This window comes from Mya arenaria, chromosome 12 (assembly GCF_026914265.1).
Source record: "Mya arenaria isolate MELC-2E11 chromosome 12, ASM2691426v1".
NCBI classification, from domain to species: domain Eukaryota; kingdom Metazoa; phylum Mollusca; class Bivalvia; order Myida; family Myidae; genus Mya; species Mya arenaria.
The window spans coordinates 18,120,140-18,133,412 of NC_069133.1; the positions used below are offsets into that span (position 1 = coordinate 18,120,140).

The 13,273-nt window shown below is 36.1% G+C and overlaps 1 protein-coding gene across 1 annotated transcript; it reads right to left on the reverse strand.

Annotated features, from left to right (window-relative positions):
* Positions 1–9,037: 9,037 nt before the first annotated feature.
* Positions 9,038–10,060, reverse strand: LOC128210508 (FMRFamide receptor-like). The gene has a single exon (XM_052914857.1). The coding sequence runs from the start codon at positions 10,058–10,060 to the stop codon at positions 9,038–9,040; it is 1,023 nt and encodes a 340-aa protein (XP_052770817.1).
* Between the last annotated feature and the right edge of the window lie 3,213 nt (positions 10,061–13,273).

Sequence of the window (13,273 nt, forward strand, 5' to 3'; positions counted from 1 at the left end):
ATATTTTTTTATTAAAATAATAATTAGGATAAAAAGGTCTGTTGACAGTAGGATTTATTCTAGATCTGCAGTTGGGGGCCATATCCAGTACACAACAGTACATAGTTACTCATAGAGGGTTCTATTTAAGATAATTTATAACAAAATTTAACATTGTGGCACAATTGTTCAACATTGAAACAAAAGTTGTCAACATTAAATGATGATCCAAAATAAAGAGGTCTCATGTTTGCATAATAATAAAGAGTTGTAAAGTGTAACAATTATAATACCGTTATAACCCGCAGTGCATTTCCCATTGTTTTATTTATGTGACAAATGAGTTTGAATTGCCCTAAATGGCCCCTTTTGATACCATGGTTACGTGCACACGGCGCAGTACAATGTGCAGTAAAGATATATTTAATGTAACTGTAATTATCTAAACAAGTACTACTCAAATGATAAACAAGATGAGCCAAATCGTCATTTGAAACGTTTATTGTTTTTTTAGGGTTATTTGAATATAATTATTATGAAAAAAAACCTTTTATTAAAGTTGACATTTTAGCTCTCAGGTAGAGTATTGAGAACCTTGAAAGAGGACCTATTCAACCTACTATTAATTTCCTTCAAGCTTTTATGTGTTGATATCATTAGATGTAAATCATTTAGTGATTGATATTTAACCTAAAATACCGTATTTCCTCAAAACAAGCATAGAATTGTCGATGCGAGCTAGTTTGTGGCCGATAATATATCATTTTACACGATTTTAAGAATATTTGAATGCGGTGGTTTTTGTCTTCGCTTTAAATATAGCGGGGAATGGGCCTTACCTAGGATCCCTGGGGTGCGGGGGCATTTGGCTGGGATTTTACCATCTGTTCGTCTCCGCAGGGCGGGCGGGTTTTTAGTCGAGGTTGGCTGGACCGAAAGTCTAAGTCCCCGCTATTCCCCGGACCGGGGGGGGGGGTACAATTGACTGGTGCATAACTTGTCAATAAGTGTTTAAGCCAACTCGCTGTCATTGTCAGCAGCGTTAATCTCTTTCAAATGTTTCCTTTGATCAATTTTCATCACCGATGTCAATCTGCCGTCTGTGTCGACGTTGTTTTGCAGCAGTTTTGTACTTGCATTGCCCGTCTTTTTGGGAAGTCATAAATTGTGAATATTTAGCATTTGAAAGTCACATGATGAGTGTGGATAGATATACAGACGCTATTTTAAACTTACACACTTACTAGGTAGACAACCCAGTAAATTTCGAATTGGAAAAAGGCTCAAAAACTGCGAAATTGAATGTGTCGTAGTCGATATGAGAAGTCAGTAAAGAAGACTCAGTGCGTACAATATATTTAAGTTAGTTTTTTTTCTTGCAATTGTATCATCTGGTGATTAGTCCCTTTAAAGTTAAACTGGTACACATATTTATAGTTCACTCAAGTGTAGTTTAGTCACATGCCGATAATTCTGGTACAAGTATTTGTCGAATTGTGCTTCCTGATAAGGAAAAAGAACTTGGACGCGCGATGACGTCCACTTTCGAAATGATTGTAATTGAAGCTTGGATTTTTTTAACAAGTCGAACTGCCATTCTGCAGAATAATTATGCTTTGTTCTACTGCCTAATTACTTAAACTGATTTCTGCTCCTGTCAAACGTATTTTTAATACAAGCAGTTAGTTATTTGACACAAAGGATCCTACTTCATGTTTTGATAGCGAGGCGATGCTTTTTTCACAATATGTTACACCATTTTGAAATGTTAATGGACCACTTCAATGCGTGGTAATCAATAATTATTTTTTTTAAAACATTAAAAAGCGGTTGCGTATATAGGAATGTACAAACTGATTCTAATAATCAATTCAATATTTTCCGAGGGCAAAGTTGTCTTTGGTTTAACAAGTATTTATTTTGATCATATAATAAGTTAAAAACACATATAATAGCAAGGAGACAGCTACTCACAAAGTAATCATGATACTAGTAATATTTTAAATATGAGACATCTTGAATTAGCCCTACTAGCAGTTAAGTACATATTTACAGAATTGAGAAGTAAGCATAAATGGTTTTTCCATGTCTCTTTTCTGTATATCATTAGAAAAATAAAAATGTGGTGTGAAATACAATATTTGACATGTTGACCTTTATTTGTCTTTGATTTACGTATTCGAAACAACTCGGCCATTTTCTACGAAAACAAGCTCTTTATGTATATGGACGGTTTTCAATGTCAGAAACGGGTACACTTTATCTACGCTGCAAGTAGATTGCATAGTAATTTCAATTTAGCAGTTTAACTTAATGACTTAACTCTTAGGAATCTTAATTATGTTTACAACAATACACTTCACTGGCAATCAATTTAAACTTAGATCAACATATACAAGCTAAAACACTACATCTAATTATGTCCCCGAAGGTCGACATTATCGACGTGTCGCGTGCAAGACCTGTGTCCCTACCTCTAAGGTCAAGGTCACACTTAGTGTTTATTCACAATGGAGTGCTGCACATAAGCACAAAGAGTATAGGTTGTCGTGTCTGGGCTGTAACTTTTCCTTGTATGGACAGATTTAAAAAAAAACTTGCCACATGTGTTCCACATACCAAGACAACGTGTCGCGTGCAAGATCCGTGTCGCTATCTCTATGGTCAAGGTCACACTTGGTGTTTATTCACAATGGAGTGCTGCATATAAGGACATAGAGTATAGATTGTCGTGTCCGGGCTCTAACTTTCCCTTGTATGGACAGATTTTAAAATAACTTGCCACATGTGTTCCACATACCAAGACGACGTGTCGCTTGCAAGACCCGTGTCCCTACCTCAAAGGTCAAGGTCACACTTGGTGTTTATTCACAATGGAGTGCTGCATATAAGGACATAGAGCATAGGTTGTTGTGTCCGGGCTGTAACTTTCCCTTGTATGGACAGATTTTAAAATAACTTGCCACATGTGTTCTACATACCAAGACAACGTGTCGCGTGCAAGACCCGTGTCCCTACCTCTAAGGTCAAGGTCACACTTAGTGTTTATTCACAATGGAATGCTGCATATAAGGACATAGAGTATAGGTTGTCGTGCCCGGGCTGTAACTTTTTCTTTTATTGACAGATTTTAAAATAACTTGCCACATGTGTTCGACATACCAAGACGACGTGTCGCGTGCAATACCCATGTCCCTACCTCTAAGGTGAAAGATACACTTAGTGTTTATGCACACTGGAATGCTGAATATAAGGTCATAAGAGTGTATAGGTTGTCAAGAATGAGCGGTATTTTTTATGTTCAGACACAATTTAAAATAACTTGCCATATGTATTTGACAAGTAAAGGCAAGATCAAGTTTTCATGTACTGACCTTGTTCATAGGTCAGTGTCACATTCGAGGGCATTCGTCACATACTGTGACAGCTCTTGTTAATAATATAATTCAAAATCTTACGAACTACCTCTACTGATGTACCGGCATACATTCGAGGTTGTTTTCGATAAAAATGACCGAGGAGCTCCGAATGTGCTCTAATTAGTATATAGCAATGTAACAGAATTGACGGTGAAATACGACATGGATCCTGACTGCATCCATCGACGTGGGCACTTTGGTTTCCAAGGCGCTGCTCCCTAGACGCAGCCACACACAGAGTAATTTGTTAACAATCAATTTACTTCATTAAACAAATGCAATCACACTCATTATGCATTAATATAAATCTGTATGATGGAATAGAAAACAATTTACAAAGGGAAAAATGACTATGATGTTTGCATTTTTAGGGCCATTGACAATCGAGGAGTTTTTTTAAAGGCTGTTTATGACTACGGTGTTTGCACTTTTGTGTGGGCCAATGACAATCGAGGAGTTTTTTTAAAGGCTGTTTATGACTACGGTGTTTGCACTTTTGTGTGGGCCAATGACAATCGTGGATAGTCCTGATAGATTCTGAATAATGCACAAAAAATATCGGAACTGATTCCTTAAAAAATATCAATCATTCATACCTCATGTTGGGTGGTCCATTGAATTTGAGCCCAATTGTTTCAGTGAGGGACAGCAAAAAAATGCGCGACAACGCATTGAAATAATGATTATTCTAAAAAGAACAAGTTTTTTCCCACCCCTGACCTGGATATCCGAACGTTTCAACCGTGTAAGAATATAAGTGTCATGTAAGATAGGTTCGCCCACCCATTGGTAGGGTGTTTTGCGGAAACGTAATTTACGGAGATGGAAAAAATATGCTAAAAGCGCAATTATTGAATTACTGTTTGACGTCCGAATTGTTCTAAAATTAATACGCGTCATGACGTCAATAAATAATTTTGCATGTTCTTTTCGTGAAATGTACAAACACGTTTTCTACATGCTTTTTCACAAAAAAACATCATACAAGGAGCGCAAGAAAAATAAATCATGTGTTTCTCGTCCGAATCGAACATTCCGACCCTCGGGTAGGCACGTAATTATCCTTTGTTTCATTTGTTCAAAATGTATTGTTTTATCCGCACCAGAATCACATGATCGAAACTATTATTCTATTTTTAAATTTAAAGACCGTTGTCGCATATCTGTATTGTTTCATATATTTTATTAACTAAAGAACATTTCCAAAGAATATACGTCTCAAAAAGAAGGGATGTAACTGCTGAAATGCGTTTTTTATTGTTTGTAGTATTAGTAGTCTTTAGCCTCTCAACAGTTTTGTCACGCGCGATAAATTTAAGAGGAAGACGTTTTTCTCGTTAGTCATTAAACGTGATATAATGGCAATTGTTAGCACTTATGGATTGTATTTTGGTGATATTCTGCCTTCTGGTGGGCAAACATTCTATAAACTATTAACTTGTTCCTTGTAACTCAGCTTCAAGTAAGTACTTTTAAAATCGTATTTTTAGAAGAAGCAAGGGAGTAATGTCAGGTGCGTCCATGCTTCTCGGTTCATTGTTTTGAGTGGAAAACGTCCTCGATTCGGTGAGTATTACCACTGTTTTCTATATGTTTCAACGATAATTTTTAGAAACGAACTTGTGCACCGAATGAAGAGCAATTGCTCGTTTACGAAGACGCTTGTTTTAGATCAAAATAATGTCTGTATTAAAATATCTCGTGAAAACAATGCACGTTCTTACTAGGCTTCCCGACTCACTCAAAGCATATTTTGCTTCAAAACAACTATTTAATACCGTTCTCTTGCGTACAAACCCCACCCGATGCTTTGTTCTGGGCAATAACAGTATTGCTATTGATTTCCGAATGCAGACAGCCAATTTTGGAGTTAAATCGGCTCATTTACGAAAATGCTTGCTGGTTCATTCTGTACATTTTTAGAACCTAAGTTCATCCCAAATCTGGAAGATCTATGGCACACTGTATTTACCCGAATTACCAGTCGTTTTGTTTTAGTTTTTCATAAAAAATAATTTTGTTAATTATTTAATTAAATAAGAGGGTGTACAGATATATAATTTATATTTTCAGGTAATAAAAGATGAAACGAAAGAAGAGATTAAACATGAATCTAAATAGACAAAAACAAGACGCTTAAAGGTAGTCAATATAAACGACATAATAAATGAACTCTGCATACTTGATGATAACATCTAAATAGAGGTTCTTTATAAATTAAAGGGACTATATACCAGATTGGCACCAAAAAGTTTTTTCTGTAAAGAATTTAGGACAATTTTAAACAAATGTTTTACTCTTTCATATCATAATTGTAGAGAAAAAAATCGCATTGGAGACCGGGTTGGAACTGGTGTCGCCAAAATTGCAGTCCATTGTCCAAGGCTTACCCTACGGTGGTGGTGCAAGTAGTTTAAACTCCGGGTCCCGGCGTGAGCACATTGAACGGTCCCAGAGTGACATTTCAACCACCTCACACTCATCCTGGGCTGAACCAGTACTAGGTGCCGTTACCTCTGCAAGGAACTGACAACTTCTGTACATGCCAGGGGCAGTGGTACAGTGCGAATGGTCGTTGAAAGGATTTCATAACCAATCACAACAGAAGTGATCTGGTCCGCCCGTGATTCAGAGTCCAACACTACCGATTGAGCTAACCGGGCGGACCAACCCTAAACGGTTGGAATATTTAAGCTATATACCTAAATTGGTAATATCACGTGATGACATCAACTAGCCAATCATGCAATACGGGAATGAATTCCACTAGGTAGACATACCTGGTTATCTTTTTTAATTGATTTTTTTTTTAAACAAAACTGCGAAAATTAAATTAATTTTGAACTATGTGGTACTAAAGTTAGTAAGTTTCAATGCATTGTACAAATCGATACAAAGTTTGTCAGGTTTCGACAATTTTCTCTTTTTTTCGCTATTTCATTGTACGGAGACGAGTACAGCCCCTTTAAAAATTGCTTAGGTAAAATTGTGGATTATTTAGGAAATAGCAATGAAAAGGAACTAAGAGTTTACCTTAAAGAGTGTGCTATATGTTTACTTTGGCGATCGAAATAAAAAGGGAGACAACCTGCAGGAAACAGTGAACAATTTAAGGTCTTGAATGTTGTAAGTTAAACCTAAGTTGATAAAACTCGTTTTATGTAAAGACATTTACGTGTAACTGCGTCTCGACTTACTATATAACCTCCAAAAATAATGACAGTTCTACTTTAAGTAGAGAGCCCTGTCAGTGTGTGTATATAACGTGATAAATAACGCCGTAAACGCTACGTCCGAAAACAAAATTTTGCTTCGAATGAAGACTTTAAACAAATATAACTTTCCTATTTCTTCACCATTTTATATGAAATATAGCGCAGTCTACGCCGCTAACGGAGCCCCGCCTTCGGCCGTTTACCAGTGTTTGGTTGAGAGTTTAGTTTCTTAAAACACGTCGACAAAACTTTTCACAATACGGCCGTCTGACGGAGCACTGTCAAAACATTATTTTGGAAACAGGTTTGTCGAAGCGTTTGTTGAAACTAATCACCTTAGCAAACTCCGGTAATACAAGGAAGGCGGGGCTCCTTAGGTGGCATAGACTGCTCTTTGTTTCATTTAAGATGGTGTAATGATTGAAAAGTTATCTTCGAATTACGTCTTCATTTTAAGCAAAATGTTGCCTTCCGACGTAGCATATAGCGTAATTTATCACGTGGTATACATACACTGCCTGTACAAAATTACCCTTCTTAGACGTTGTATAGTACATATACATGAATTTTTAAAAACAATCGACGCCTTTTACTCGTTATTTTAATGTGCCATATTTCTTCCAGATTTGGGATGAACTTATGTTTTAAAAATGTATCGAATGAACCAGCAAGCATTTTCGTAAATGAGCCGATTTAACTCCAAAATTGGCTGTCTGCATTCGGAAATCAATAGCAATACTGTTATTGCCCAGAACAAAGCATCGGGTGGGGTTTGTACGCAAGAGAACGGTATTAAATAGTTGTTTTGAAGCAAAAAAATGAACTGAGTGAGTCGAGAAGCCTAGTAAGAACGTGCATTGTTTTCACGAGATATTTTAATACAGACATTATTTTGATCTAAAACAAGCGTCTTCGTAAACGAGTATCTTCATTCGGTGCACAAGTTCGTTTCTAAAAATTATCGTTGAAACATACAGAAAACAGTGGTAATACTCACCGAATCGAGGACGTTTTCCACTCAAAGCAATGAACCGGGAAGCATGGACGCACCTGACATTACTGCACTTGAGAAGGGTACTGTAGTAAATATGTTGGGATATACATCGAAGTTCGGACACTGTCTTGAAGTTCGGACACAATATACGGAAAACGCATCTGATTTACATCAGGAAAGTAGTACTTATTAATAAATGGAATTAAATAAATGGAATGCACGTACATAGAATTTTTACAATAATATTAATGCTAAAAATTCTGAAATGATTTTGAATAAGCGCAAGAATGGTATGAAATTTCATGAGTACATAGGTGCGAATTGTGTTGTTCAACACACCTTTATGTTAATGTCATGAATGATTAAACTCAGTTTTTCGGTTTTATGGATGTGTTTCTTCGATTCAAAGAGTTGAAAGTCATGCATTTTTCTGTAGCTTTTTTCACCCATAGTTTGTATGTCCATGACTTAAGCTTAGCATTTAATTACCACAAACATCGGTAAAAAGGAATTGCATAATTTTTGGTTAAAATGTTTCGTTTCCCTGGAAACGGTAAATCTCGTTTCCGTAAATTATCCTGAACTCGGGTAGGGATACACCTTTCTTCTACTTCGAGCCACCGAAGACACTTAAAATCCTTGTGTCACTTATTCTGCAAAAAACAGTGGCCGTATTTGGCCAAAACTTAACAGGAGTGATTCATATCTAGCCTAGTGGTTGTTGACCTAAGCATGTTTTTTGTTTGAGTAGTTTTCACAGTGTTATGAACCTTTGTATGTTTTACAGTATGCGTGTCACCCTGTTTCAACAGCTGGTCAATGGGGTAATCTTATTACTCATGTGATAAGTCTAGTTCAAGTTAGACACCGACGGTGACAGGAACGTTATGGCAATAAATGAACGTTAAAACAACACAACAGACAAGTTCATATTTTGTATTAAATGCAATTTGTAAATTATTTGGCTCGCGTTCAAGTTGCAAGCACACGCTTTGTTTGTGTTATCTTCATCACTATGAAATTTAAAGGCAAAACGTTTATAGTGTCTGTAATATGTTTTATATCTGTCTTAAACTGGTGCTTGGTTGAAAATGTTGCACAACATAATCCATGCACAGGCTTAGCGACCTCTAAAATGAACAAAATAAACAGAATTTCATTGGGTATTTTTTTTTATTAGGTTTAAATCAAAACAAAAGCTTAACACATTTTAAACCACTTATCATCTTATACAGCCCCGTCCTCTGTCGCACGACTGTGTTTTGTTAGGGTCAGTGCCATGTTTGGGTGACTGTTGTGCATTGCGCCGTATTTGTTGCCGCCGGAAAGGCTCGCGCAAATTATATTTATGGTGAATTGATAGCTGATCGGGAGCGTGAAGGTTCTGATGTTTGGGACTCGAACTGCGTTCTCGTGTACTTTCTGTGTACTTAATTCCCCTCCGCGTCCACACAGCTGGGTCTTCGGAGAAATATTCTAAAAACCTCTCGCCGAAATTTGCTTCCACTGAGACAATATAGAAGGAAGTTAACAGAGTTATTAGTGTACATGAACATGTTGACCACTGCCCACCAGAAGTCAAGCTTTGCCACTCGGTGCGGGGACGCACCCGATATCCAGTGCGGGTAGCCGATGTTGTAGATGCTCACAGGGCTCGTGCTTACCAGGAACACCACATTCAGCGTTAACAACATGGCAGTCATTGACGACTGCTTTCCATAGGCGCCAGATACTCCAACCCTCGCCCGCGCAACTGTATATATAGAAGGCATAATCGCGGTTTTGGTTCTGCGTCGGTTTTTAATTAGTTTCAATAAAATCAAACTGTTACCAATAACAATCACAAAAAATGGAATTAAACAAAACACACAAAGTTCAATCCATGGCCATACTTTGTTGAAGAATGAATGATAATCGTCGTAGACCTCCAGACACTTTCCAAGTTCTGGAAGACCAGTTTCTTTGAGAACTGTTTGAAAACCCATCCCATACAGTATATGTGCGTTGAGTGCTAACAGTAACACGCAAATAGCTATGATAACAGCCATAGCACTTTTCTTCGTACATATTGTCTTCGCGTTGTGTGGAAACCAAACCGAAATGACTCTTTCTATTGTTACTGCTATTAAAATCCATGCGGAAAAATCTAAAGAACTGTAGACTAGCCACATATTTATTTTACATCCCGCTACGCTCACATGGCGTACGTCCGTCTTAAAAAGATAGATCAGCCACTGCCGTAGAAGTCCGGTATACAACACTAACAGGTCAGAAAACGCGAGAACCGTTAAAAACAGGGCCGTAGTTGATGTTCGAATGGACTTCCGGGTAAGCACGATTATCGAAAGACTGTTCCCTACAGTTCCGAATATGATCAGTATTGGCGGGACGACCTTCCATATGAGATTTCCAGCTGTGTATATCTCGTAATGTGAATAATCATTCTCAGACATTTCTGATGACTGTTCCTGTCACACCCTTGATAAAAGGATACGGTTTAAGCTAGATTGCAACGAAGTTTTTGTATATAACTTACAGTAACTCAGTATCATTTCAGACGCTTAATAACTGCTGTAGTGCACATATTTTTTAAACGAAGTAGCTACGATTGAAGCATAGTTGTTTATGTCACCTTTATAAATCACTGTAAAATGTGATGGTTAAGTTCTCCCACAAGTTTGCTTTCGTTTGATTAAATTGAAACTTTAGTTCCGTTAGCTATTACAACGTCAGTAGGACCACTCCGCATTTCAACCCCTGAAAAACAACAGTGGCATAGACTCATCGTACTTCTATCGCCTCTTCAATCATGTAGTTCCAATTTACTCACGTATTTCCAATAACTATGATATTTATTTTACAATACTTTCTGACGACTGTAATATCTGCAAACCAATAATAAGCATATATAACACAGTTAACGTTCCGCAGATTCTCCCCCATATATTCCAATACTTTCTGTAAACTCAAGTACACATCTGAAACACAAACATTCATCTACCTCTTAATGAAATGGCTTGTCAGAATCTCCAAAAAGGATCAAATATCACTTTCGATAACATTATACTTATCAAACATCGATTTCACAGAAAGTTAAAGGCTGAATTGTTCGTTTGTCCTTCTTGTTTATATTTTACGTTTTTTGTTGTTGATAATCCCACACCGCAAGAGGTCGTCGGGTTTTTATGCCAAATCAATTTCCTCATTCGCTAACTGCCCAGCCAATGAAATAATAGCACGTGTTTGTTAATTTTCGGTGTCCGTTTGGGCTGATCGGGATAACTGTGAGATAATGCATTGAAAATTATGCTATTTTTCATAAATTTCCATTTAGATTGCATTCATATATGCACTTTTTACACGAGCTGCTATACCACATTGCCAATACGAGAATCGATATGAACCATTAATCCAAGACAAATAATATTACTACTTTTTACTCCTTGCTTCCCATTTCAGCGCACCAGCTCAAAGGATTCCAGGGTTGTCAGCGGTATGGTAAACACACGAGGTATTTTTCATTTTTTACATTATTTCCCGACATAGTTTCATAACAAATAAAGCCGGATTTTTTATTTGACGACGCAATTTTTCAAACCTAAGATTTGAGCTAGTGACCTAGTTTTTTAACCGAGACGACCTATATTTATAGTTCTCAAAGATATGTTTATACAAATTACCATATCAATTTTCATGAAAATCAACAGAAGCTATTCCAATTATTTACCCAAGATGACTCATATTCACGATAGCCTTAGATGCAATGCAGACAAAAACTCGGAACACATGTTATGAAGGTTTGATGAAACCATTTGCATTAATGACATGGGGAAAAATCCTAAGGTTTGAACAAGTGACCAAGTTTTTGTTCTGAGCTGAAACATATTAACAAAAGTACAAGACAACATGTAGACAAGTATTTTAACAAAAAATCATAAAAATTGAACAATTAAGATTTGACCTAGATACCTAGTTTTTGATCTGAGGTGGCCCATATTCACAAATGTTTAAGACCACATGTAGACAAGTATTCTCACAAAGTTTCATAGCAATTGGATAACATTATTGGCTAAGAAACATGAAATAAAAAACTTCCTATGGTTTAAGCTAGTGACCAAATTTCTGACCTGTAGGGACCCATATTCTCAAATGTTCAAGACAACAAGTAGACAAGAATTCTGAAGTAATATAACAATTGGATAAATATAATGAATTTATAACATGGAATAAAAACTTCCTATGATTTGACCAAAAGACCAGGTTTTTGACCTGATTTACCCCATATTCACAAATGTTCAAATTAAAATGTAGACAAGTATTCTGAAAAGTTTCATGGCAATTGGATAAAAACTATTGACTTTATAACATGGAATAACAACTTCCTATGATTGGACCAAGTGACCTAGTCTTTGACCTGAGGTGACTAATATTCACCAATGTTCAAGACATCATATAGCTAAGTATTCTGATAAAATTTCATAAAAAATTCCCAACTAATGACTTAATAACTTGGAATAAAAACTTCCTAAGAATTTACCTAGTGACTAGTTTTTGACCTGAGGTAACCTATAATCACAAATGTTCAAGACAACATGAAGGCAAGAATTCTGACAAAGTTATATAACAATTTAATTGGATAAAAACTATTGAATTTATGACATGGAATAAAAACTTCCTAAGAATTTACCTAGTGACCTAGTTTTTGACCTGAGGTAACAATATTCACAAATGTTGACAAGTATTCTGACAAAGTTTTATAACACTTGGATACACACTATTGAATTTATAACATGAAATAAAAACTCCTATGATTTTACCAAGTGACCTAGTTTTCTGATGTGACCCATATTCACAAATGTTCAAGAAAACACGTAGAAAAGTATTCTGATAAAGTCTAATCAGAAATTTAGAATAACAAAACAAACGGTGCATAAGGCCACCTAAGCATGGATGCACATTGACAACACTCGTGTCTTGCCAGATGTTTACAAAATATGTACGAAATAAAACAAGCAATGAACATATACGTGGATTTATTCCGATCCAAATCAAATCGGGGTTAACAGTAATGCCAAGTGAACACATTAATATAAGTTTCTTAAAGTTTATAAAAGAAGTGTTATATACTGTAAGAAACTGAAGCAAAATTGAATACAAGTTTTACTACTTTTGAATTGGTCAGAAATCCGGATGTACAAAAATAAAACAGAAATATCAATATGAATGTTATATGTATCAAATATATAGAGACAATAATCTTGTAACACTTCAATGTACCGTGCCAGCCTCATGTAAACAGCCTTTTGTTAACTTTTGTTAAGTATGTTACAGTCATTAGAAATGAACGAAAATGCAGCATTTGAAATCCAAACGAAATCGGCAGTGAATTCCATTACCTCTTAAGATGTCCCCACTTAATAAAAAAGAAAGAGATTATAACCTTATATCGTCTAAACATAAATATTCTTGTGTTGTTGCTTTTTGGAAATCTATGAGCCAAAAGAAAATGTAAAAAAATAATGTTAGCAAATGTCTGTTGATAATTTGTAAAACTGCAAAATCCATCTGCCATGCAGTTTCCTTTTAAAATGGTATGAGAACAGTATTTAATATGATAATTTATGCACCAGTCAATTGTAACCATTGATTTTACCTTTCAGATGGCC

What these genes read in the sequence shown, in the direction of transcription:
- LOC128210508 (XM_052914857.1), bottom strand. Translation starts at nt 10,060, where the DNA reads ATGTCTGAGAATGATTATTCACATTACGAGATATACACAGCTGGAAAT.